The sequence below is a fragment of the Amblyraja radiata genome, chromosome 20, assembly GCF_010909765.2.
Source record: "Amblyraja radiata isolate CabotCenter1 chromosome 20, sAmbRad1.1.pri, whole genome shotgun sequence".
Taxonomy (NCBI): domain Eukaryota; kingdom Metazoa; phylum Chordata; class Chondrichthyes; order Rajiformes; family Rajidae; genus Amblyraja; species Amblyraja radiata.
In genome coordinates, this window is record NC_045975.1 from 41353258 (window position 1) to 41376846 (window position 23589).

The 23589-nt window shown below is 45.0% G+C and overlaps 1 protein-coding gene across 8 annotated transcripts in view; it reads left to right on the forward strand.

The window, feature by feature from the left end:
- plekha7 (pleckstrin homology domain containing A7) overlaps window positions 1-17781 on the forward strand; it is a 303895-nt gene extending 286114 nt beyond the window's left edge. For 7 of the 8 annotated variants that reach the window (XM_033038481.1, XM_033038479.1, XM_033038483.1 and 4 more), the window contains 4 exons: window positions 734-867; window positions 4835-4974; window positions 13027-13114; window positions 16863-17781. In XM_033038481.1, coding sequence (XP_032894372.1) covers window positions 734-867; window positions 4835-4974; window positions 13027-13109 — 357 coding nt within the window. In that variant the 3' untranslated portion in view covers window positions 13110-13114; window positions 16863-17781. The remainder of the gene's footprint in view (window positions 1-733; window positions 868-4834; window positions 4975-13026; window positions 13115-16862) is intronic. The other variant, XM_033038480.1, reaches the window with a different exon arrangement.
- Window positions 17782-23589: the final 5808 nt, after the last annotated feature.

Genomic DNA, 23589 nt, shown 5'->3' on the forward strand with positions numbered 1-23589 from the left:
GGATATGCAGTCCTGAGCTACTATCGATCTCATTGCAGACCCTTGGACTGTCTTTGACTGTACATTATCTTGCACTAAATATTATTCACATTTATCATGTATCTTTACATTGTGGATGGTTCGATTGTAATCCTGTATTGCCTTTATGCTCTGGTTAGCAAGCAACAAAAATGTTTTTCACTGTAACTTGGTACCAGTGACAATAAACTAAACTCAAAGATAGTTCAGGGAAAAGGATCATGTACAGGCAATGGAGGTTACCTTGCCATCAACTACCTCCTCTGGCAGCTTGTTCCATACATCCACCACCCTTTGTGTGAAAAAGTTACCCCTCGGATTCCTATTAAATCTTTTCCCTTTCACCTTGAACCTATGTCCTCAGGTCCGCGATTCCCCTACTCTGGGCAAGAGACTATGTGCATCTACCCGATCTATTCCTCTCATGATCGTATACACCTCTTTTAGATCACCCCTCATCCTCCTGCGCTCCATGGAATATAGACCCAGCCTACTCAACCTCTCCCTGTAGTTCACACCCTCTAGTCCTGGCAACATCCTCATAAATCTTTTCTGAACCCTTTCAAGCTGGACAATATCTTTCCTTTAACTTGGTACATTTAGAACCGAACACACTATTCTAAATGGGGTCTCACCAAGGTCCCATACAACTGCAACATGACCTCCTAACTTCTGTACTCAATGTTATTGTTAATCTGATCCTTTCTGGTTCCAGCTATCCAAGCCAGACATGGTCCTTATCCCAGAGCGGTACATCGACATGGAGCCCGAGGAACCCCTCTCCTACGAGGAATGTGAAGCACGACGTCGCAAGGTGCAGAAAATCAAAAACATTCTCGCTAAATCAAGGTACTTGTCATGAAATGCACGGTTTTCATTGTTTCGTTTAGAGATACGGGCGCTTCGGCCCACCGAGTCTGCACCGACCAGCGATCCTCGCACATTAACACTATGCTACACAGGGGGATAATGGGGAATAAAGAAATAGCAGAGGAGTCGAAAAACTTTTTTGCATTAGTCTTCACAGTGGAAGACACCAGTAACGTGCCTGAAATTCAAGAGAGTCAGAGGGTGGAAGTTAATGGAGTGGCTATTACTAGGGAGAAGATGCTTGGGAAGCTGAATAGGCAGAAGGTGGATAAGTCACCTGGACCAGATGGACTGTACCCTAGGGTTCTGAAAGAGGTGGCTTTAGAAATTGTGGAGGAATTGATAGTGATATTTCAGGAATCACGAGTCAGGAGTGGTCCCAGAGATGGTTGAAAAATTGCCAATATTACCCCGCTGCACAAGAGGGGAGCAAGGCAGAATAGTGGGAATTAAAGGCCGGTTAGCCTTTGATAAGGTGCCAAATGTTAGGCTGCTAAGGAGGATGAGAGCCCATCGTATTAAAGGGCAATAAATGGGGCTTTTTCTGGTTGGCTGCCAGTGACTAGCGGAGTCCTGCAAGGTTCGGTGCTGGGGCCGCTGCTCTTCACATTGTCTAGTAATGATTTGGGCGAGGGGATTGAAGACTTTGTGGCAAAGTTTGTGGATGATCCGAAAATAGGTGGAGGGGCAGGTAGTGTAGAGAAAGCAGGGACTCTGCACAAGGACTTGGACAGGTTGGGAGAGTGGGCAGAGAAGTGGCAGATGGAATATAGTGTACCAAAGCATTTTGGTAGTAGGAATAAAGGCGTAGACTATTTTGTAAATGGGGTGAGAATCCAGAAATCAGAGGTGCAAAGGGACTTGGGAGCGCTGGTGCAGGATTCCCAAAATGTTAATCTGCATGTCAAATCGGTAGTAAAGAAAGTAAACTCAATGCTAGCATTTATTTCAAGAGGGCTTGTATACAAAAACAGGGATGTATTGTTGAGGCACTGGTAAGGCCGCATTTGGAATATTGTGAGCAATTTTGGGCCCCATATCTGAGGAAGGATGTGCTGGCTCTGGAGAGGGCCCAGAGGAGGTTTACAAGAACGATCCCAGGAATGAGTGGGTTAACCTATGATGAGCGTTTGTCGGTACTGGGCATGTACTCGCTGGGGTTTAGAAGAATGAGGGGGGACCTTATTGAAACATACAGAATAGTGAAAGGCTTGGATAGAGTGGTTGTGGAAAGGATGTTTCCACTTGTGGGAGAGTCTAGGACTAGAGGGCACAGCCTCAGAATTAAGGGACGTTCTTTTGGGAAGGAGATGAAATGACATTTCTTTCGTTAGAGGGTGGTGAATTTGTGGAATTATTTGCCACGGAAGGCTGTGGAGACCGTCAATGGATATTTTTAATGCAGAGATAGATAGATTCTTGATTAGTACAGGTGTCAGAGATTATGGGGTGAAGGCAGGAGAATGGAGTTAGAAGGGAGAGCTAAATCAACCATGATTGAATGGTGGAGTAGAATTGATGGGCCGAATTATCTAATTCTACTCCTATTCCTTATGACCAGTGACAATTTTTACATTCATACTGTCAATTAACCTACAAATCTGTACGTCTTTGGCGTGTGGGAGGAAACCGAAGTTCTCTGAGAAAGCTCATGCAGGTCAAGAGGAGAACGTGCAAACTCCGTACAGACAGCACCCAGTTGTTAGGATCGAACCCGGATCTTTGGTGCTGTAAGGCAGCAACGCTACTGCTGTGCCACTGTGCCGCCCATTGTATTTATTAATTTAGGCAGTCAAAGAATTATCTTAGTGTAAAAGGAAGCTTGAATCTAATGAACAATTGATAAGAGTGGATGGAAATCTATCAGCACTAACTGGGCTGAGAGTGCTGCACATCAATGTGCATGGTGTCTCAGTCAACAGACCTATGGGTCAGGGCAGTCTGTTTCCCAGGGTAGGGGAATCGAGAATCAGAGGGCAAAGGTTTTAGGTGAGAGGGGAAAGATTGAATAGGAACCTGAGGGGCAACTTTAGGATACTGAGTTGGATGATCAGCCATGATCATATTGAAAGGCGGTGCAGGCTCGAAGGGCTGAATGGCCTACTCCTGCACCTATTTTCCATGTTTCTATGTTTACCACACAGAGGATGGCGGGTATATGGAACGTGCTGCCAAAGGAGGTAGTTGAGGCAGGTACTATCACAAAATTTAAAGGACTATTGGACAGGAACATGGAGAGGAAAGATTAAGAATGAGATGGGAAAAATGCATGCAGGTGGGATTAGTGTAGATGGGGCATGTTCTAGAATCAGTTCTAGAATCTGGACGACCACAATATGCCACTGAAGGGTCTCAACCTGAAATGTCACCTATCCATGTTCTCCAGAGATGCTGCCTGACCCGCAGAGTTACGCCAGCACTTGGTGACTATCTTTGCGATACGTGGCAGCCATGATGAGAATCGTGTACCCTGGGGTACTCCAGGCGTGTGTGTGCCAGCCAGTTGTGCGGAGTACTCCAGTATACCTTCAACCTGAGCCTGAGACTGGAGATGTGGAAGACATCCTGCCTGGTTCCTGTACCATAGAGGACACACCCCAGCTCCTCCAATGACCACACATCATGAAGTCCCTGGAGAGGCTGGTGGACCCTACCTGGACCCCCTGCAGTTTGCTTACCAAACAAAGATGGGGGTTGAGGACACCATCATCCACCTGCTCCATCGTTCCTTTGCTCACCTGGATAAGCTTGGAAGCATTGTGAGAGACATGTTTTTTTACTTCTCCAGTGCTTTTAACACAGCACTGCTAGGGAACAAACTGATGAAGATGCAGGTGGATGCTCTGTTGGTATCCTGGATCACCTACTACCTGACTGGATGACCACAATATGTCAGGCTATAGAACTGAGTCTCGGACAAGGTAGTGAGCAACACAGGGGACGGTCCTCTCTCCCTTCCTGTTCACCATCTACACTTCGGACTTCAGATATAACTCAGTCTCCAGCCACCTACTGAAGTTTTCAGATGACGCTGCAATTGTGGGCTGCATCAGGGAGCGGAGTGAAACTGAATACAGTGATGGAGTCAACGACTTTGTTGAGTGGTGTGGGCTGAATCACCTGCAGCTCAACACCGACAAGACTAAGGAGTTAGCGGTGGACTTTAGGAGGAGAGGAACACCCCTGTCCTCTGTCTCCATCAATGGTGTGGATGTGCAGTTTACCAAGGAGTACAAGAACCTTGGAGTGTACCTAGACAATAAACTGGCTGGTCCAGGAACACTGAGGCCCTGTACAAGAAGGGACAGAGCTGGATGTACATTTTGAGAAGGCTCCGCTCCTTCAACGTCTGCAGTGAGATTCTGCAGATATTCTGCCAATCGGTGGTAGCCAGTGCCATCTGCTTTGCTGCCGTGTGCTGGGGCAGCTGGGTGAAGGCTGCAGACACCAACAGGATTAACAAACTCATCAGGAAGGCTGGCTCCGTCCTGGGGGCGGAGTTGGATTCATGGGAGGTTGGTCTTGGAGGGGAGGATGCTCCTCAAACTGCGGAGCATCTTGGACAATACAGCTCACCCCCTCTATGACACACTGGGTCAACCTGAGGAGCACCTTCAGCAGCAGACTGGCTCCACCAAGATGCAGCACAGAACGACACAGGAGATCCTTCTTCCCTGTGGCCATCAAACTGTACAACTCCTCCCCCTTCTGTCATGGGGTAGACTGACTCCCCTCCCCCCCCCCCCCCCCCCCCCCCCCCCCGTCCCCCCCCCCCCTCCCCAATCTTTACACATCCCCAATCCTAGACTTTCCACTCATCACTTTGATCTCATGTATATTGTTGTGTTTTAAGACTGTCGGCAGACCAATTTCCTTCCTGGGATAAATAAAATTCTATCGTATTGTATTGTATTCTGAAGATGACTTCTCTTTCATTTTCTTCCAGTTTTCAGAATATGCAGACAGGAGTTAACGTCAGAGAGAGCTCAGTCGATCTGGATTCACATCTGCAGGAACAGGAGCGCATTATCACCATGTCGTATGCATTGGCATCTGAAGCTTCTCAGCGCAGTAAAGTGGTCGCAGGTAAACACCACCCTTCCAATATCCACACGGAATGGCAAGAAATAATACTGCTTGATTCATCTCCAGTGGACATGGATTTGTGAAGGGGAAAGATTGAATAGGAATCTGAGCAGTAATTTTTTCACACAAAGTTGGTGGGTGTATGGAACGAGCTGCTGGAGGAGGTAGTTGAGGCTGGAACTATCACATCATTTCAGAACCAGTTAGACAGGTACATGGATAGGACAGTTTTGGAGAGATTGGGCCAAATGCAGGCAGATTGGGGGAAGGTGCAGAACAAAGCAGAGCCTGCATCGAGTGTAGGTTAATTGGCTTCAGTAAATTTCCCATAGAGAGTCAGATAGAACTAGTGTACAGGTGATCACTGGTCAGCACGTACTCGGTGGGCTGAAGGGCCCATTTCCACGCTGAACAAGTCTAAGATGAACTGATTCTTTATATCACTAATAACTGAAGAACACGCCAACTTTTGTAAATTAACTAACGCTCAATTACTTATCTCAACCTGAAAGACTATATGATATTAGAGTGTTGGTGTCGATCAATGTACTTTGAAATAGAAGAATGTTGATATAACAAAGCAGTAGGGTAATTTTCTTTGTGGTTTTAATTCTGCTTTGTCAAGCAATATACTTGCCAATTTGCCTTCAACATTATACTTGCCAACTGCATAACATCTGGTTAATTGATACTAAATTCCATTGTCATCTTTCTGTATGCTGTAAAATCCTGCCAGAATCTTGCTGTGGACACAGTCATAAACTGCGCCTCTGTATTCTCTTATAAATCTGCACAATGTTCCTAAAGAATGTGGCAAACATTCTTGTGAAATGCCACACTCGCTCGAAGAACCTGCATTTATTTCCCACTCTTTTCACGTTTCTGTCCAGATACTATCCTGTTTGCTACCCATCCTTATTTTCACTGCTCTTAAAACTTCAGCAGAGCTTTCCTCTGTATAACTTTGAAGTCTTTGAAGTATTTTTGAAAGGCTTCACTGTTGCCATATATAACTTCTTCAAAGGGTTCTTTTAGGACTCAGAGCACAATCCTCCTTTCTGAGATCTTGCAGACGGGTAGATTTCTCTTCATCCTGATATTCATTAATGATATCCCAAATTAAAGATTTCAAGCTTTTTCTTTGCTATATTAGTCCCTAACAGCACTTTGACTAGGGATTTGTTATTTGTATAGTGTGGTTGAAAATGGCAATTTAAATTCTTTCTTCCAAATTCTCCATTTTATCTGTGCTAATTTTGGCCATTTGTCCAACAGAATTAGTTGCAAAGTGATCCTGAGTAAAATAGATTCCACTTCAGCTCCATTGAGCCACAGACCTTGTGTTAATTGCTCACATGCCTGTCGTTAATTTAGAGCTCTGGGGAGTGTTGTAGAGCAGAGGGATCTAGCAGTAAGGTGCATGGTACCTTGAAGGGGGAGTCACCAGTGGATAAGGTGCTCAAAAAGGCTTTTGGTACATTGGCCTTCATCAGTCATCAATGTTGAGTATAGCAGTTGTGAGGTCATGTTGCAGTTGCATAAGACATTGTTGAGACCGCATTCAGAGTATTGTGTTCAGTTCTGGGCACCATGTTATAGGAAAGATGTTGTCAAGCTGGAAAGGGTTCAGAGAACAGGTTTATAGGTTAATTAGCTTTGGTAAAATTGTAAGTTGTGTGTTAGATAATGCTAGTATACGGAGTGTGTAGGATAGTGTGTTTCTAGTGTGTAGGATAGTGCTAGTGTACGCGCTGATCACTGGTCAGCATTGACTCGGTGGGCAGCAAGGCTTGTATCCGCACTGAATCACTAAAGCCTAAATACCCGCTGAATTCCTCCAGTAGTTTGTGTTTTGCTGAAGCTTCCAGCACCTGCAGTTCGTTGTGCCTCCTTAGTTATTCCACACCGGTTCCCTCTCTCCAGACGCTTCCCCTCCACAATTACTGCTACATTCCCACAAAGACCAGGTCTTGTGGGTGCTAACCACTTTACAGAAGGTTGCTATAGATATTGCTGACTTACAGTCTGCAGGATTAGGTTTATTATTGTCACGTGTACCGAGGTATACTTGAAAAGCTTTACATTGCATGCTATCCAAACAGATCAGGTGTACCATACACTGGTACAAACAGTTATAGGTAGAGCAAAGGGGAAGATACAGAGTGCAGAATATAGTTCTCAGCATTGTAGCGCATTAGTTCCAGAGACTAAAAGTCCAATGTCTGCAATGAGGTAGAGGTGAATCGGACAGTACCCTAGCTTATGGAAGGACCGTTCAGAAACCTGATAACAGAGGGGAAGAAGCTGTCCCTGAGTCTGGTGATGTGCACTTTCAAGCTTCTGTACCTTCTGCTGGATGGGAGCAGGGAGAAGAAGGAAATAGTGGGCTTGGATAAGTCTTGGATTATGTTATCTGTGTCAAGTGTAGATGGCGTCAATGGTGGGAAGTCTGGTCTGTGTGATGGACTGGGGCAAGGTATTTTGTAAAGGTGCAGAATTTTACGCACCTGATATGTTCAGCAGGAAGAGGGAGCCCAGGATCTGAGTTTGTGAATGGAGTTAGTAAAGGCCCTGTCCCAACAGCATGCGATTGCATGCGTCTAGCGCGACCGAACGGAAGCGGAGTTCGCGGTAAGTACGCGCAAAGTTCGCGCGTGACGTAATTTACGTCAAACTCACCAATCAGCTGGGCAGGAGGCGGGCCGACTGAATTTGGACGTCGCACGGTGTTGGGCGGTGACATCATCGCGCAACGGCACGCCGGGGGGGTGACGTCATTGCGCAACACCACGCGCTAGGCGTACGCCGTCAAGACGCTGCATACGACGTCAAGACGCTACGTACGACGTCAAGACGCTGCGTACGTCATCGAGACGCTGCGTATGCCCTCAATGCGCCTGCGGGCCGACAGGCCGTTGCTGTGCAGAATATTCGGACAGTGCAAGATTTTTGGAGCCCCGCGCGATGTCGGGACCAGCCCCGCACAACTCCATACGCCCCCGCTGATCGAACTGGGACCGGCCCCGCGCGGCCGTACGCCTTAAGCGATCACATTTGGTCGCGCTAGACGCATGCAATCGCATGCTGGTGGGACAGGCCCTTAAGAGTGAAGATCCTGGGGACAAATGCTGTGAAGTACCACAATAAAATCCATGCAGCTAGAGCTTGTTTAAAGAAGTGTAGTTGCTAAATACTCCAAATATTTAGTTTTTAGTTTAGTTTGGAGATACAGAGCGGAAACAGGCCTTTCGGCCCACCGAACCCGCACGGACCAGTGATTCCCCCGCACATCATCATTACGCTACACACACTAAGGACAATTTTTCATTTATACCAAGCCAATTAACCTACAAACCTGTACATCTTTGGAGTGTTGGAGGAAACCGAAGATCTCGGAGAAAACCTATGCAGGTCACGGGGAGAACGCAAAAAACTCCGTACAGACAGCACCCATAGTCAAGATCGAACTCTGGCCTCTGGTGCTGTAAGGCAGCATCTCTACCGCTGTAACTCTACCGTGTCGCCCGTGTGATTAGATATTGGATGAGATGGAGTTATGGTCAGATGTAATGCCCTTATGGTTTGGGACATGTTTCTAGTTCAGAGTTACAGCTCACACTGAAACGCTTTTTTGTTTCATAAAGTGATGATATATTTGAGTGCTGCTCTCCTCCCATGTTTATTTTAGTTTAGTTTATTGTCACGTGTACCGAGGTACAGTGAAAAAATGTTGTTGCAAGCTATCCAGTCAGTGGAAAGACCACACATGATTACAATCAAGCTAAGCACAGTGTAAAGATACAGGATTATGGCAACAACATTTATGGAAGGACGTGGCGGGGACTTTAGATCTTCGACAGCCGGCCTGCGGCCTACACCATCTTGAAGCCGCGGTCTCCGGTGGGGAGGCACCGATTCAGGAATTGCCTGGACTTGCCTTGTCTGCACCTCTGGATGCACATCTGCACAGCGGCGACTGCAGAGGGTTTTCACTGGGGAAAATGGAGGAGGACTGACCAATTTTTGTGCCTTCCACCACAGTGATGAATGCTGTGGTGGATGTTTGTGTTAAATTCTTATTGTGTATTGTGTCTTCTTTTTTTATTGTACCGCTGCTGACAAATTCATTTCACTTGCACTTTATGTGCCCGTGACGAATAATCTAACTTGACTTGACTATTGCACGATAAAGTCCAGTAACGTACGATTAAGGATAGTTTGAAGGTCTCAGTTCTAACTCAGTGGATCAGGCAGCATCTCTGGAGAAAAAGGATGGGTAACGTTTCGAGTCGGGACCTTTCTTCAGTCTGAAGAAGTCTCGACCCGAAACATCACCCATCCTTTTTCTCCAGAGATGTTGCCTGACCCGCTGAGTTACTTCAACACTTTGTGTCTTTCCTTAGACACACTTGGATTGTTTTCTCTGGAATGGCAGAGAATGGCTGATGTTGTCTGTGGATGTTGTTATTGTACCTGCCTCAACTACTTTCCCTGGTAGCGAAGGGGCCTTATCATAGATACATAGATACATAAACAATAGGTGCAGGAGTAGGCCATTCGGCCCTTCGAGCCAGCACCGCCATTCAATGCGATCATGGCAATCGGTACCCCGTTCCTGCCCTCTCCCTATACCCCTTCATACCCCGTTCCTGCCCTCTCCCTATACCCCTTCATTCCGCTAGGCCTAAGAGCTCTATCTAAATGCATCCAGTGAATCGGCCTCCACTGCCTTTTGAGGCAGATAATTCCATAAATTATATGTTTCTATAAGATCCCCTCCTATCCTAAATTCCACTGAATACAAGCCCAGTTGCTCCAATCTTTCATCATAGAAACATAGACATAGAAACATAGAAATTAGGTGCAGGAGTAGGCCTTTCGGCCCTTCGAGCCTGCACCGCCGTTCAATATGATCATGGCTGATCATCCAACTCAGTATCCCGTACCTGCCTTCTCTCCATACCCTCTGATCCCCTTAGCCACAAGGGCCACATCTAACTCCCTCTTAAATATAGCCAATGAACTGGCCTCGACTACCCTCTGTGGCAGAGAGTTCCAGAGATTCACCACTCTCTGTGTGAAAAAAGTTCTTCTCATCTCGGTTTTAAAGGATTTCCCCTTTATCCTTAAGCTGTGACCCCTTGTCCTGGACTTCCCCAACATCGGGAGCAATCTTCCTGCATCTTCCTGCAGTTGTACAGGGGCCTGGTGAGACCACACCTGAAGTATTGTATGCAATTTTGGTCTCCTAATTTGAGGGATCATATGACAGTCCCGCCATCCCGGGAATTAACCTCGTGTACCTACGCTGCACTCCCTCAAATTAGGAGACCAAAATTGCATACAATACTTCAGGTGTGGTCTCACCAGGGCCCTGTACAACTGCAGAAGGACCTCTTTGCTCCTATACTCAACTCCTCTCGTTATGAAGGCCAACATGCCATTAGCTTTCTTCACTGCCTGCTGTACCTGCATGCTTAGTTTCAGTGACTGATGTACTAGGACACCCAGGTCTCGTTGTACTTCCCCTTTTCCAAACCTGACACCAATCAGATAATAATCTGCCTTCTCGTTCTTGCCTCCAAAGTGGATAACCTCACATTTATCCACATCCTATTCACAGTTCACACTGGCACCTAGCTTTGTTTCATCTGCAAATTTGCTAATCTTACTTTTAATTCCTTCATCTAAATCATTGATGTACATTGTAAATAGCTGCGGTCCCAGCACTGAGCCTTGCGGTACCCCACCAGTCACTGCCTGCCATTCTGAAAGTGACCCGTTAATCCCTACTCTTTGTTTCCTGTCTGCCAACCAATTTTCTATCCATGTCAGCACTCTACCCCCAATACCATGTGCCCTAATTTTGCCAACTAATCTCCTATGTCGGGCCTTATCAAATGCTTTCTGAAAGTCCAGGTACACTACATCCACTGGCTCTCCCTTGTCCATTTTCCTAGTTACATCCTCATAAAATTCCAGGAGACTAGTCAAGCATGATTTCCCATTTGTAAATCCATGCTGACTCGGACCGATCCTGTTACTGCTATCCAAATGTGCGGCTATTTCATCTTTTGTAATTGACTCCAGCATCTTCCCTACCACCGAAGTCAGGCTAACTGATCTATAATTCCCTGTTTTCTCTCTCACTCATTTCTTGAAAAGTGGGATAACTTTAGCTACCCTCCAATCCACAGGAACTGATCCAGAATCTACAGAACATTGGAAAATGATCACCAATGTGTCCATGATTTCTAGAGCCATCTCGTTGAGTACCCTGGGATGCCGACCATCAGACACTGGGGATTTATCAGCCTTCAGCCCCATCAGTTTACCCAACATCATTTCCTTACTAATGTGAATTTCCTTCAGTTCCACCATCACCCTAGGTCCTCTGTCACCTAATACATATGGGAGATTGTTTGTATGTTCCTTAGTGAAGACAGAACCAAAGTACCTGATAAACTCGTCTGCCATTTCCTTGTTCCCCATAATAAATTCACCTGTTTCTGTCTTCAAGGGACCCACATTTGGCTTAACTATTTATTTTTTCCTCTTCACATACCTAAAGAAGCTTTTACTATCCTCCTTTATATTATTGGCTAGCTTACCATCATACTTCATCTTTTCTCCCCTTATTGCCTTTTTAGTTACCTTCTGTTGATCTGTAAAAGTTACCCAATCCTCTGGCTTCCCGCTCATCTATGCTACATTATACGTCTTCTCTTTTATTTTTATACTGTCCTTGACTTCCCTTGTCAGCCACGGTCGCCTCTTACTCCCCTTAGAATATTTCTTCCTCTTTGGAATGAACTGATACTGCATCTTCTGGATTATTCCCAGAAATTCCTGCCATTGCTGTTCCACCGTCATTCCTACTAGGGTCCCTTTCCTGTCACCTTTGGCCAGCTCCTCCCTAATGCCTCCGTAGTCCCCTTTGCTCAACTGTAATATTGACTGTAATCCGATTTTACCTTCTCCCTCTCAAATTGCAGATTAAAACTTATCATGTTATGATAACCTACCTCCTGATGGCTCCTTTACCTTGAGTTCCCTTATCAAATCCAGTTCATTACACAACACTAAATCCAGAATTGCCTTCTCCCTGGTAGGCTCCAGAACAAGCTGCTCTAAGAATCCATCTCGGAGGCACTCTACAAACTCCCTTTCTTCATACATGATGGATCCACATATCATCAGCTGGGTTGCACGAGTTGTGATGAAGGAGCTAATGGATTTTCAGCAAACCCCGTTGAGTCAGTAGGGATTATTATTTGGAGTACTGCACACAGTTCTGGTCACCCCACCACAGGAAGGATGTGGAAGCTTTAGAGGGGGTGCGGAGGAGGTTTGCCAGGATGCTGCCTGGATTAGACGGTTTTAGCTACAGGGAGAGGTTGGACAAATTTGGATTGTTTTCTCTGGAACATCGGAGGTTGAGAGGAAACCTGAAAGAAGTATATAAAATTATGAGAGGCATAGATAGGATAGACATGCAGAAGCGTTTTCCCAGGATGGAAATATCAAATATGAGAGGGCACAGCTTTAAGGTGAGATAAGCAAAGTGTAAAGGAGATGTGCGGAGGCAAATTGTTTTACATAGAGGGTGGTCAGTGCCTGGAACACGCTGCTAGGGGTGATTGTTGAAGCAGATATGATAGGAGCGTTTAAGAGGCATTTGGATAGGTACATGGATATGGAGGAATATGGATTATGTGCAGGCAGAGGAGATTTGTTCTTGGCATCATGTTCGGCAGGGGCAATGTTGGCCGAAGGGCCTATTCCTGTGCTACACTCTTCTATGTATCCAGATATGACGGTAATTGAAGTGGTGATGAGTCTGGAGAAGGGTCTCGACCCGAAACGTCACCTATTTCTTTTCTCCAGAGATGCTGCCCGGCCCGCTGAATTACTCCAGCACTGTGTCTATCTAATAGTAGTTGAAATTGTATTTTCTCTGGCTGAGATTGTATCACTGTCATTGTCTTGTTGCTAACAATGTTGTCTTTAACAATTTGTTGTGCTTGTGTCTCTGTGTCTGATCCCTTCCAGCACATCAGCAGCTCCGTGCATCATCTGCACCTTCCCCTCCACACTCACCACTAAGCAATGGATTCCACTACACATTTGTCTGAGCAAAGTAAGAACTAACAACTTTTAATCTCCTAACTTGTCATTATTATTACAACCAGAACTTTGTACTAACTCGGTAACGCCTTCAATTTAATGTTGATGTTTAACCTACAAGAGCTGCAGCCTCACAGCGCCAGAGACCAGGGTTCGATCCTAACATTGGCTGCTGTCTGTGTGTGGAGTTTGCACGTTCTCCCTGTGACCTCGTGAGTTTTCTCCGGGTGCTCCGGTTTCCTCCCAGATCCCTATGACATACGGGTTTGAAGCTAATCGGCCCTCTACAAATTGCCCCCCAGTGTGTAAGGAGTGAATGAGAAAGTGGGTTAACTAGTGTGGACGGGTGATCGATGGTCGGCGTGGACTCGATATGTCGAAGGGACTGTTTTCATGTAATATCTCTAAAATACCCATTTGGTAATCGAGATGCTGACTCGGGTCTGCTCTAGATGGCTCCATCGTGAATGTGGCCTTGGTTTGAGAGAGGTGAACTATCTGGTGAATCTTTGTGAGCTGTTGCCTTTGTGGTTACCTATTGGCACTGACCACAAACTGATGGTCTTTGCAGTGGCTTTTCAAACTGCTTCTGAGTTGCATTTTATAATCCAGGTCATGAAAAGTATTTTTGCTGAGGAGCACCCGGAGGAAACCCACACCTGTCACAGTGAGAACATGCAAACTCCACACAGAAAGCACCCAGTGGTGGCAGGGAAGAAGCTGTTCTTAAACCTGGAGGTCACGGTTTTCAGGCTTCTGTACCAACTTCTCGATGGTAGAGGTGAAATGAGAGCAACTGTGGATCCCTTTGATGGTGGGGAGGTCAGGACTTGTGATGGCACAATGAGTTCTTCCGAGCATCTTAGGGACCAATCATTGCAGTGGAAATGGAATTGTAAACTATTCACAATATTGACCTTTAAATTGAAACATGAGAAAAAAGGGCAATGAGAATCATAGGCTTATAAATGTAAACAGTGTGGAAACAGGCCCTTCAGCCCAACTTGCCCACAACCGGCCAACATGTCCCATCTACACTAGTCCCACCTGCCCGCATTTGGCCCATATCCCTCTAAACCTGTCCAATCCATGTACCTGTCTAAATGTTTCTTAAATGTTGCAATAGTCCCAGCCTCAACTACCTCCTCTGGCAGCTTGTTCCATGCACCCACCACCCTTTGTGAAAAAGTTACCCCTCGGGTTCCTATTAAATCTTTTCCCTCTCACCTTAAACCTATGTCCTCTGGTTCTTGATTTCCCTATTCGGGGCAAGAGAGTGTGAGTTACCAGATGTATTCCTCACATGGTTTTGTACGTTGAATGATTGTGCTTCTGTTTTGTTAACTTGTAGTGCCACCTGGTGATTGTGAAGCAAAATAACATTCCAATAAATCTCTTATGGGGAAAGATTTGTTTTCATGCAATTGGACAAATTCTAAGTTTTGAGGTGTCCACAAACAACGCTGTGAAATCCAGAATATCATAGTATCCTCCGCAATTCACAGTTGCACTGAACACCACATCCCCACCCGGCTCGGACCTGCCCTGCAAAGAGTGGGTCGCCCTGAACTGGCACCGTACAGGGGTCGGCCGGTTCAACGCCAACATGCATAGCTGGGGGCTGCGTTCATCAGCAGCCTGCGTGTGTGGAGCAGACCAGCAAACAGCGCAGCAGCACGTCATTTTCAACTGCTTTAGGTCCAAATACCTCCAAACCTGTCCTATCCATGTACCTGCCTAAAAGTTGCAGCAAATTCCCATTCTCTGTGTCAGTTCCAGCTAGCAAGTTGTACGTACAAGCCAGAAACAACTTCAGAGATCAGATCTGTGTCACAGCAAACCTGAGCTTATAGTCATGACAGATGGCACAATGGGCTAAGTGTTCGGCTGGCAACGGAAGGTAGCTGGTTCGAATCCCGCTTGGAGTGCATACTGTCGTTGTGTCCTTGGGCAAGACACTTCACCCACCTTTGCCTGTGTGTGTCCTTGGGCAAGACACTTCACCCATCTTTGCCTGTGTGTGTGAATGTAATTATGTGAAGCACTTTGGGGTCAATGCAAGTTGACTAAAAATGTGCTATATAAATAAAGAAATTTAAATTTAGAAATTTAAATTTAATTTATTACAGCATTTAAATGGGCCCTTCGGCCCACCTCGTCCAAGCCGACTAGTGGTGGGCTGAAGGGCCTGTTTCCATGCTGTATGACTATGACCAAGATGCCCCATCTACACAAGTCCCACCTGCCTGCATTTGTCCCATATCCCACTAAACCTGCCCTATCCATCTTCCTGTCCAAGTGTCTTTTAAAGGCTGTGATAGTACCTGCCTCAACTAGCTCCTCTGGCAGCTTGTTCGATATATCCACCATTGTGTTATAAAGTTGGCCCTCAGGTTTCTATTAAATCTCTCCCCTCTCACCTTATACCTGTGTTCTCTGGTTGATACATCTTGGAAATGGTTTCTGGTTTGAGTCAAGTCAACTTAGTTTCTTGAACGGTCAGGTAGAGTTACAATGAAAATCCTGCTTGCAGCAACATCACAGGCACTGGGACTCTGACAAATACACAGGAACAACTTACACATGAATTACACATAAGATTTCTGACAGAAAGAGGCTTGTGGAAAAAAAAACGAGACATGAATAATAAAACAACCAATTCCATGGTAGTACAGATGTGGTTCGCTGTGTTACTCTAGCACTTTGTGTCTATCTTTGGGATAAACAAGCATCTGAGGTTCCTTGCATCTACTAAATGGTGGGTCGTGTTCCGTTGCTGAGGTAGGATTGGGGTTGTGAAGGTCGGTTCTAGAACGTGATGGTTGGAGGAAAGTAGCTGTTCCTGAACCTGGTGGTGTGGGACTTCAGGCTTCTGTAGTGGGATAACTTAGAACTAGTTAGAACGGGCGATCGATGGTCCACATGGCCTCGGTGGGCTGAAGAGCCTGTTTCCATGCTGTCCTTCAATTAAATCAAATCAATCAATCAATGTACTTCCTGTACAGAGGTTCTTGTGCTAACGGATCATTAGAAATTGTTTTATGTTCATGTTTTTCATCAGAGTGTATAATCACAGCAAATTTACATTGAATCACAGCCATGATCACATTGAATGGCGGTGCTGGCTTGAAGGGCCAAATGGCCTACTCCTGCACCTATTGTCTATTGTCTATTTACATGAATTTAAAAATTGATATGGTTTGCAATAAGTAGCTGAAAGGCGAAAATAAGACTTATGTTTGTATAGTTTTTAACTTTAATTTTAATGTTGATGATATGCACTTAAACATTAAAATCAGAAGGATGATTGTATTGCATTGGCCTTTAAATATTGTTGTTCATGAACGGTAAAAGAGAAAGGGGCCCTAGTGACGCTAGGAACTGCAGATGCTAGAATCCTAATCAAAATGCTAAGTGCTAGAGGATTTCAGCGGGTCAGGCAGCATTCGTGAAGGAAATGGACAGGCCATGGAGGGGGAGTAGTGAGAAAATCTGAAGAAGGGACCCGACTGGAAACGTCACCTGCCCATTCCCTCCACAGATGCTGCCTAACCCGTCGAGTTCCCCCAGCACTTTGTGTTCTGCTAGTACGTACGAGTAATCGATGGTCAGCAGGGACTCAATGGGCCGACGGGCCTGTTTCTGTGCTGTATCTTTCAATCAAATGATTCCTGCCCCCCCCCCCCCTGTTTTTGTAATGAAGTTTGAATGTTTTAAGTGAATAACAAGATTAAACTTAATTCCTTCTCTTTCTAAATTAGCCAAAACCCTGGCTGAACACGAATACTGAAAGGGCACATGTATGGAACGAGGAAGAATGCGGCCACACCTGCAAAGCTGATCTGAAGAACAGCAACAAGTCATTCCAGTTAATCTGCACCAGCTAACCAGGCGGAAATGGAAGTGACTTTGTCAACTGGCTTTTTGTACGGAAACGAAACAGAGACAATATTTTCATTAAGAGGCATTATAATCGGGATAGTATTGACACTGAATTATGGAATGGTTATTTAATTAGGAAGCTATTTTTCTAAAAAGTTAAAACATTTATGGAAGGGAGATGTTTGGGAGACTCACATTGGAAACTAAAGTTTTACTCAGCACAGCAGAGATGTGTGCAGTAGGATTAATTTTTTTAAGTATATATATATATATATAGTATTGCACATTTTTAAATGTATATGACATGTACACATACACCGGCACACGCACAAACACCACGAAAAATTGATTTGCTGCATTTTAGAGCAATGATATGCAATTATTCAAAACAATTTTGAAGTGGAGGTGAAATGCGTTTCCTTATCTTAGTTTTCAGTTCCAATGGTTTTTAACAGTGACGACAAATTCTTTCAAAGGACAAACGCCCGGGCCCTCTTGTCATTTACATTAAAGCTCCTGTCTATTTTTGAATCTAAAATCAAAATGCGATGTTCCTACCATTTTTGGATCGTTTTTAAAAATAAATGTATTTTGTCTGAATCGAGCACTGCCAGTGTGATCTTGTCTTGCCAAAACCAAATAGATACTATTGTAATTGCCATAGACACTTGCAGAGTGAAAAGCACAGCAGAAAAGGAAAAAAAAAAATATTTTGGAAAATGGAGTGTAGAAACAATTTTGAGATCTGTGGAGAAGTGTTGAATAATGTAAATATGAATAAAAAGATTCAACTAACAATACTGTTTCATGTCATAAGAGCAAATTATTATTTGTTGGTGTCGAATATGTTTAACAGAGTGTTTCAACTGGTGCAGTGGTGAGCCATATAGAGTTGAAAGTTTCCAGGTCTGTAACACATTTCTTAATAGAGTCGTAGTCTTGTAGTGACGTACCGTGGTGTGTCATTGAATGCTCTTCGCAGAGCAGGAGATACTATCATCTGATACAATCACTGTACACTTTTAAATCTCTTTTCTACCTCTAAATGTTCTAAATCCCTCTGCTTTAAACTTTAGCGATACACCGTGGAACTGGGCCCGTTGGCCCACGGAGTCTGCGCCAACCAGCGATCACCCCATACACTAGCACTATCCTACACGCTAGGGACAATTTACTATTTTACCAAAGCCAATGGACTTACAAACCTGCACGTCTTTGGAATGTGGGGGGGAAACAGAGCACCCGGAGAAAACCCACGCGGTCTCGGAGAGAACGTGCAAACTCCGTACCGACGATACCCGTAGTCAGGATCGAACCCGTGTCTCTGGTGCTGTGATGAAGCAACTTGACCGCTGCGCCACCGTACGGCTCACTACTATTGCTCTATCTATTGTACTTGAGTTTGACGATTATATTAATGTATGGTATTATCTGGTCTGTTTCGACAGCATGCCAAATAAAGCTTTTCACTGTACCCTGGTATATGTGACACTAATAAACCTAACTCTTCACAGAAATAGCCCAACTTGTCCATACCGACCAAGATGCCCCATCAAAGGTAGTCCCATATGCCCGTGTTTTGTCCATTTCACCTTAAACCTTTCCTATCCATGTACCTGTCCAAATGTCTTTGAAATGTTGTTGTTCTACCTGCATCAACTACTTCCTCTGGCATCTCTCTCCAGATACCCGCCACCATTTGTGTGAAAAAGTTGCCCCTTACATTCCTGTTAAATCTTTCCCCTCTCACCTTAAAACTATGCCCTCTCGTTCTTGATTCCCCTCCCCAGGGGAAAAAGACCAAAGAGACACAAAATGCTGCAGTAACTCAGCGGGTCAGACAGCATCTCTGGAGAAAAGTAATAGGTGACGTTTCGGGTCGAGACCCTTCTTCAGACTCTGACTTCCACTGTCTCTGTCTGTGTGTGGAGTTTGCACGTTCTCCCTGTGACCGCGTGGGTTTCCTCCGGGTGCTCTGGATTCCTCCCACATCCCAAAGACGTGCGGGTTTGCAGGTTAATTGGCCTTTGTAAATTGCCCCTAGTGTGTAGGAAGTGGATGTGAAAATGGGATAACATAGAACTAGTGTGAACAGGTGACGGATGGTCGGCGTGGGCAATGGTCGAAGGGCCTGTTTCCATGCTATTTCTCTAAACGACCTGTTTGGCAATCAAGATGGTGGCACAAGTCCGCTCTAGATGGCTCCATCGTGAATGTGTCCTTGGATTGAGAGAGATGGGGTGTCAGGGGTTATGGGGGGAAGGCAGGAGAATGGGGTTGAGAGAGAAAGATAGATCAGTCATGATTGAACGACAGAGTAGACCTGATGGGCCAAATGGCCTAATTCTGCTCCTAGAACTTATGAACTTCTGAAGTGAGTCTGGTGAATCATTCTGAGCTGTTGTATTTGTGGCCACCCCTTGGCACTGACCACAAACTGACAGTCTTTACATTAGTGTCTTTTAAAACTGCTTCTGAGTTGCAATTTGTAACCCAGGCCATGAAAAGTAATTATATTGCGTTGAGCGTTTTAAGTTATTGATTTCACATCTGTGCGAAGAGACAGGACGTCAATATAAGAGAGTGATCGCAAGCAAGTGCTTCCCAGAGTCAAAATAAATCGGCAGCAAATTCACTCTCTTCAAAATGTAACACTGGTTTTTAGATAACAAGGTGTTCTTACAAAATCATGGGTCTGACACATGGTAAATATGCCTGCCCATTGCTGGCTGTTAGCCTCATAGAGTCACATACAGGTCCATGCAGACAGCACCCGAGGTGAGGATCGAACCGGGTCTCTGGCGCTGTGAGGCATCAGCCCTACCCACTGCGCCGCTGTGTTGATGAAGAAATAAGCAGAATGCAGGTGGAACATGAACAAGTAAATTGCTTTTCTCCAGGTATCTCCCTGATAGAACCGTGGCCACCAGGTTCAGGAACTGCTTCTTCCCAACAACTATCAGGCTCTTCAACTCTGCAAACACCAACTCAACTTCCAATTACAAACACTCTTCCAATTACAAACACTACAAATTACTGCTCGAGGGACTTCAGGTGATTGGTTTGCTTTGCACTAATATTGAGTTTATTTATTTTTTGGTCCTTTGTTTACTGAAACGATTTATTGAAACAAAAAGTTTTTTCACTGTACATGTGACTATAAACTAAACTCAAACTAAACTTTTATTGTGTAGAAGAAGGGTCCCGACCTAAAACATCACCCATCCATTTTCTCCAGAGATGCTGCCTGACCTGCTGAGTTACTCCAGTACTCTGTGTCAATAAACTCTTTTATTGTTTGTTTTATCATGTAATCTATTGAGTACTGTGTTTACAGAAAAGATCCGCTATAGGATCTTTGGTTTACAGGTCTCGGGTAAGAATTTAATTCTGTTTCTGCACTTATGATAATTGAACCCTTTTGATTGGTAGGCAGATGCATGGCAGATGAAGTTTAATGCGGATAAATGTGAGGTTATCCACTTTGGTATCTAAAACAGGAAGGCAGATTACTATCTAAAAGGCGTCAAGTTGGAAAAGGGGAAGTACAACGGGATCTGGGGGTCCTTGTACATCAGTCTATGAAAGTAAGCATGCAGGTACAGCAGGCAGTGAAGAAAGCGAATGGCATGTTGGCCTTTATAACAAGAGGAATCGAATATAGGAGCAAAGAGGTCCTTCTGCAGTTGTACAGGGCCCTAGTGAGACCACACCTAGGATATTGTGTGCAGTTTTGGTCCCCTAATTTGAGGAAGGACATTCTTGCTATTGAGGGAGTACAGAGTAGGTTTACAAGGTTAATTCCCAGGGTGGCGGGACTGTCATATGCTGATAGAATGGAGCAGCTGGGCTTATACACTCTGGAGTTTGGATGGATGAGAGGGATCTCATTGAAACATATAAGATTGTTAAGGGCTTGGACGCGCTAGAGGCAGGAAACATGTTCCCGATGTTGGGGGAGACCAGAACCAGGGGTCACAGTTTAAGAATAAGGAGTAAGCCATTTAGAACGGAGACGAGGAAACACTTTTTCTCACAGAGAGTGGTGAGTCTGTGGAATTCTCTGCCTCAGAGTGTGGTGGAGGCAGGTTCTCTGGATGCTTTCAAGAGAGAGCTAGATAGGGCTCTTAAAAATAGCAGAGTCAGGGCATATGGGGAGAAGGCACGAAAGGGGTACTGATTGGGGATGATCAGCCATGATCACATTGAATGGTGGTGCTGGCTCGAAGGGCCGAATGGCCTACTCCTGCACCTATTGTCTATTGTCTACTGATTCTTGAAACAGTCTCCTGATTGCAATGTTAACATTAATTTCCATTTTATGATGTTTCCAGCTGTTTTAATTTGCTAAATTTGTGCCTGAATGACCCCCACGACAGGTTCCCTCCCAAAATCCAAAGACATACAGGTTTGTGGATTAATTGGCTTGGTACAAATATAAATTGTCCCTAGCCTATGTGTGATAGTGTTAATGTGCGGGGATTGCTGGTCGGTGCAGACACGGTAGGCCGAAGGGCCTGTTTCTGCGTTGTATCTCTAAACTAAACTAAACGAGCTCAGGCTCTCGAGTCTTGGCAACATTCTCGTGAATCTTTTTTGTACTCTCTGCAGGTTAATGGCATTTCCCCTACAGCAGGGTGACCTAAACTGCGTCTGAAGAAGGGTCTCGACCCGAGACGTCACCCATTTTTTCTCTCCAGAGATGCTGCCTGTCCCACTGAGTTACTCCAAATTTTTGTGTCTATCTCTGACCAAAACTGAAGACAACCGATGCAGGCAGTTGGCGTTTTGTTCCTCAGTCGTGCCCCCACTTGTGGTTTGGGCTCAGTAGCAGTTATTTCACAGGATCTGGGTGCTCCTGGCAAAAAGGCCATTTATTGTCCTTTCTCAACTTGCCCAACCTTCCTGGGGTCTAATACGCCAGCACAATTAGCCCTCTGCATCAGCAGCAGTGTGAGGTTGGGCTGTCTACAGGTAAACAAGGTTGTTAGATCTGGCTCCGTGCACTGAAACGTCCAAGTAAAATCCACTCAAGACTTGGGTGCTGTCTGTGTGGAGTTTACATGTTCTCCCTGTGACCACAAGGGCTTTCGCCGGATGCTGCTGTTTCCTCGCATATCCAAATGCAGATTTGTAGATTAATTGTAATCTGTAAATTGTCCCAAGTGTGTAGTGGGATAACTAGTGTGAATGGGGTGATTGACGGTCAGTGTAGACATGGTGGTTGAAGGGCCTGTTTTCATGCTGTATCTCTAAACTAAACTAAACTAAATTCAAGAGTGTTTTCTTGTCATATGTCCTGAAATGGAACAATTAAATTCTTACCTGCAGGAGCACAACAGATATGTAAACATAGTAGTCTGTAATACCCATAATAAACAACAACAAAAAGTATCTATCTATCTATCTATCTATCTATCTATCTATCTATCTATCTATCTATCTATCTATCTATAGATCTATCTATAGATCTATCTATTCTTGTTTGTTTCCAAGTGTGTGTGCGTGCGTGCGTGTCTGTAATCTCTGATTCAGTGATGATGACAAATTACACCAAAACGGTACGCGACAGCACCACAATTTTTGGACCACCTTACTCACATGGTGGTGGTTTGTATCAAGTTTCTTTCAGATTGATGTTATATTTTACAAGTTATTGACATTTAAAACTTTAAAAGAATGAAAACAGCGCCCCCACTTGCCCTTGTGATGTCACAATGGCATCTCATTTAAATAAACTGCCTGTTCACTGCGAAAGGGGAGAGGTAAGGGAAGGAGTGACAGAAGGTAAGGAAAAGGAGAGGGAGGGAGAGTGACAGAAACATTGGGATCAGCAGCTACAAGGGAGAAAGTGAGATTTTTGCCCCACCCATGTAGGATGAATTGATTGGATCAAGGGAGCGCTGACACCGACCCAAAAGTTCAGTCCATTCACTGGCTCTGGGAAGCTCCCACGATCGCACTATAATTTTTGGACCACCTTACTCACAATTGTCCTCCTCCTTATCGAGTCCACACACAAGATTAGAAGTTGTTCAGCCAGAGCTGAACACACTTCTCGGCATCTGCACAATTGTGTCTGTCTTGCGCTTCTTGTGCTTCTTGTGCGTGGTGGTGGAAAGATTGGTTGAAACAGGGCCGCGACATGAACGCTCTTTCCTTGGCCCCACAATTGTCCTGTGGTATGGTATATCAAGTTTCGTTCACATTGATGGTATATTTTACAAGTTATTCACATTTTGAACTTTACAAAATCCAATTTGAGAAAAATCAGTTCAAGTTGCAGTGGCAGTTAGCAGCTTTGACATCACAATGGGATCTAATTTACATAAACTGCCCGTCAACAGGGTTCCACCCAGTGCAATCAGAGATTTGTTACATTGTTGTAAGGAGAGGGAGAGAGGGGAAGAGGAGAAATGTTATTTAAACACTGTCTTTAGTTGGGGAGTGGGATAGGGAAGAGGTGAGCGAGCTGGGAGATAGAGGGAGAGGAGAGGGGTTATAGAGGGAGGGAGGGAGTGACTGAGGGTAGAGAAAAGGAGAGGGAGGGAAGAGGGGAGGGAGAGGTGGTGTAGGAGGGGAGGAGGAGAGGAGTGAGAAGAGGTT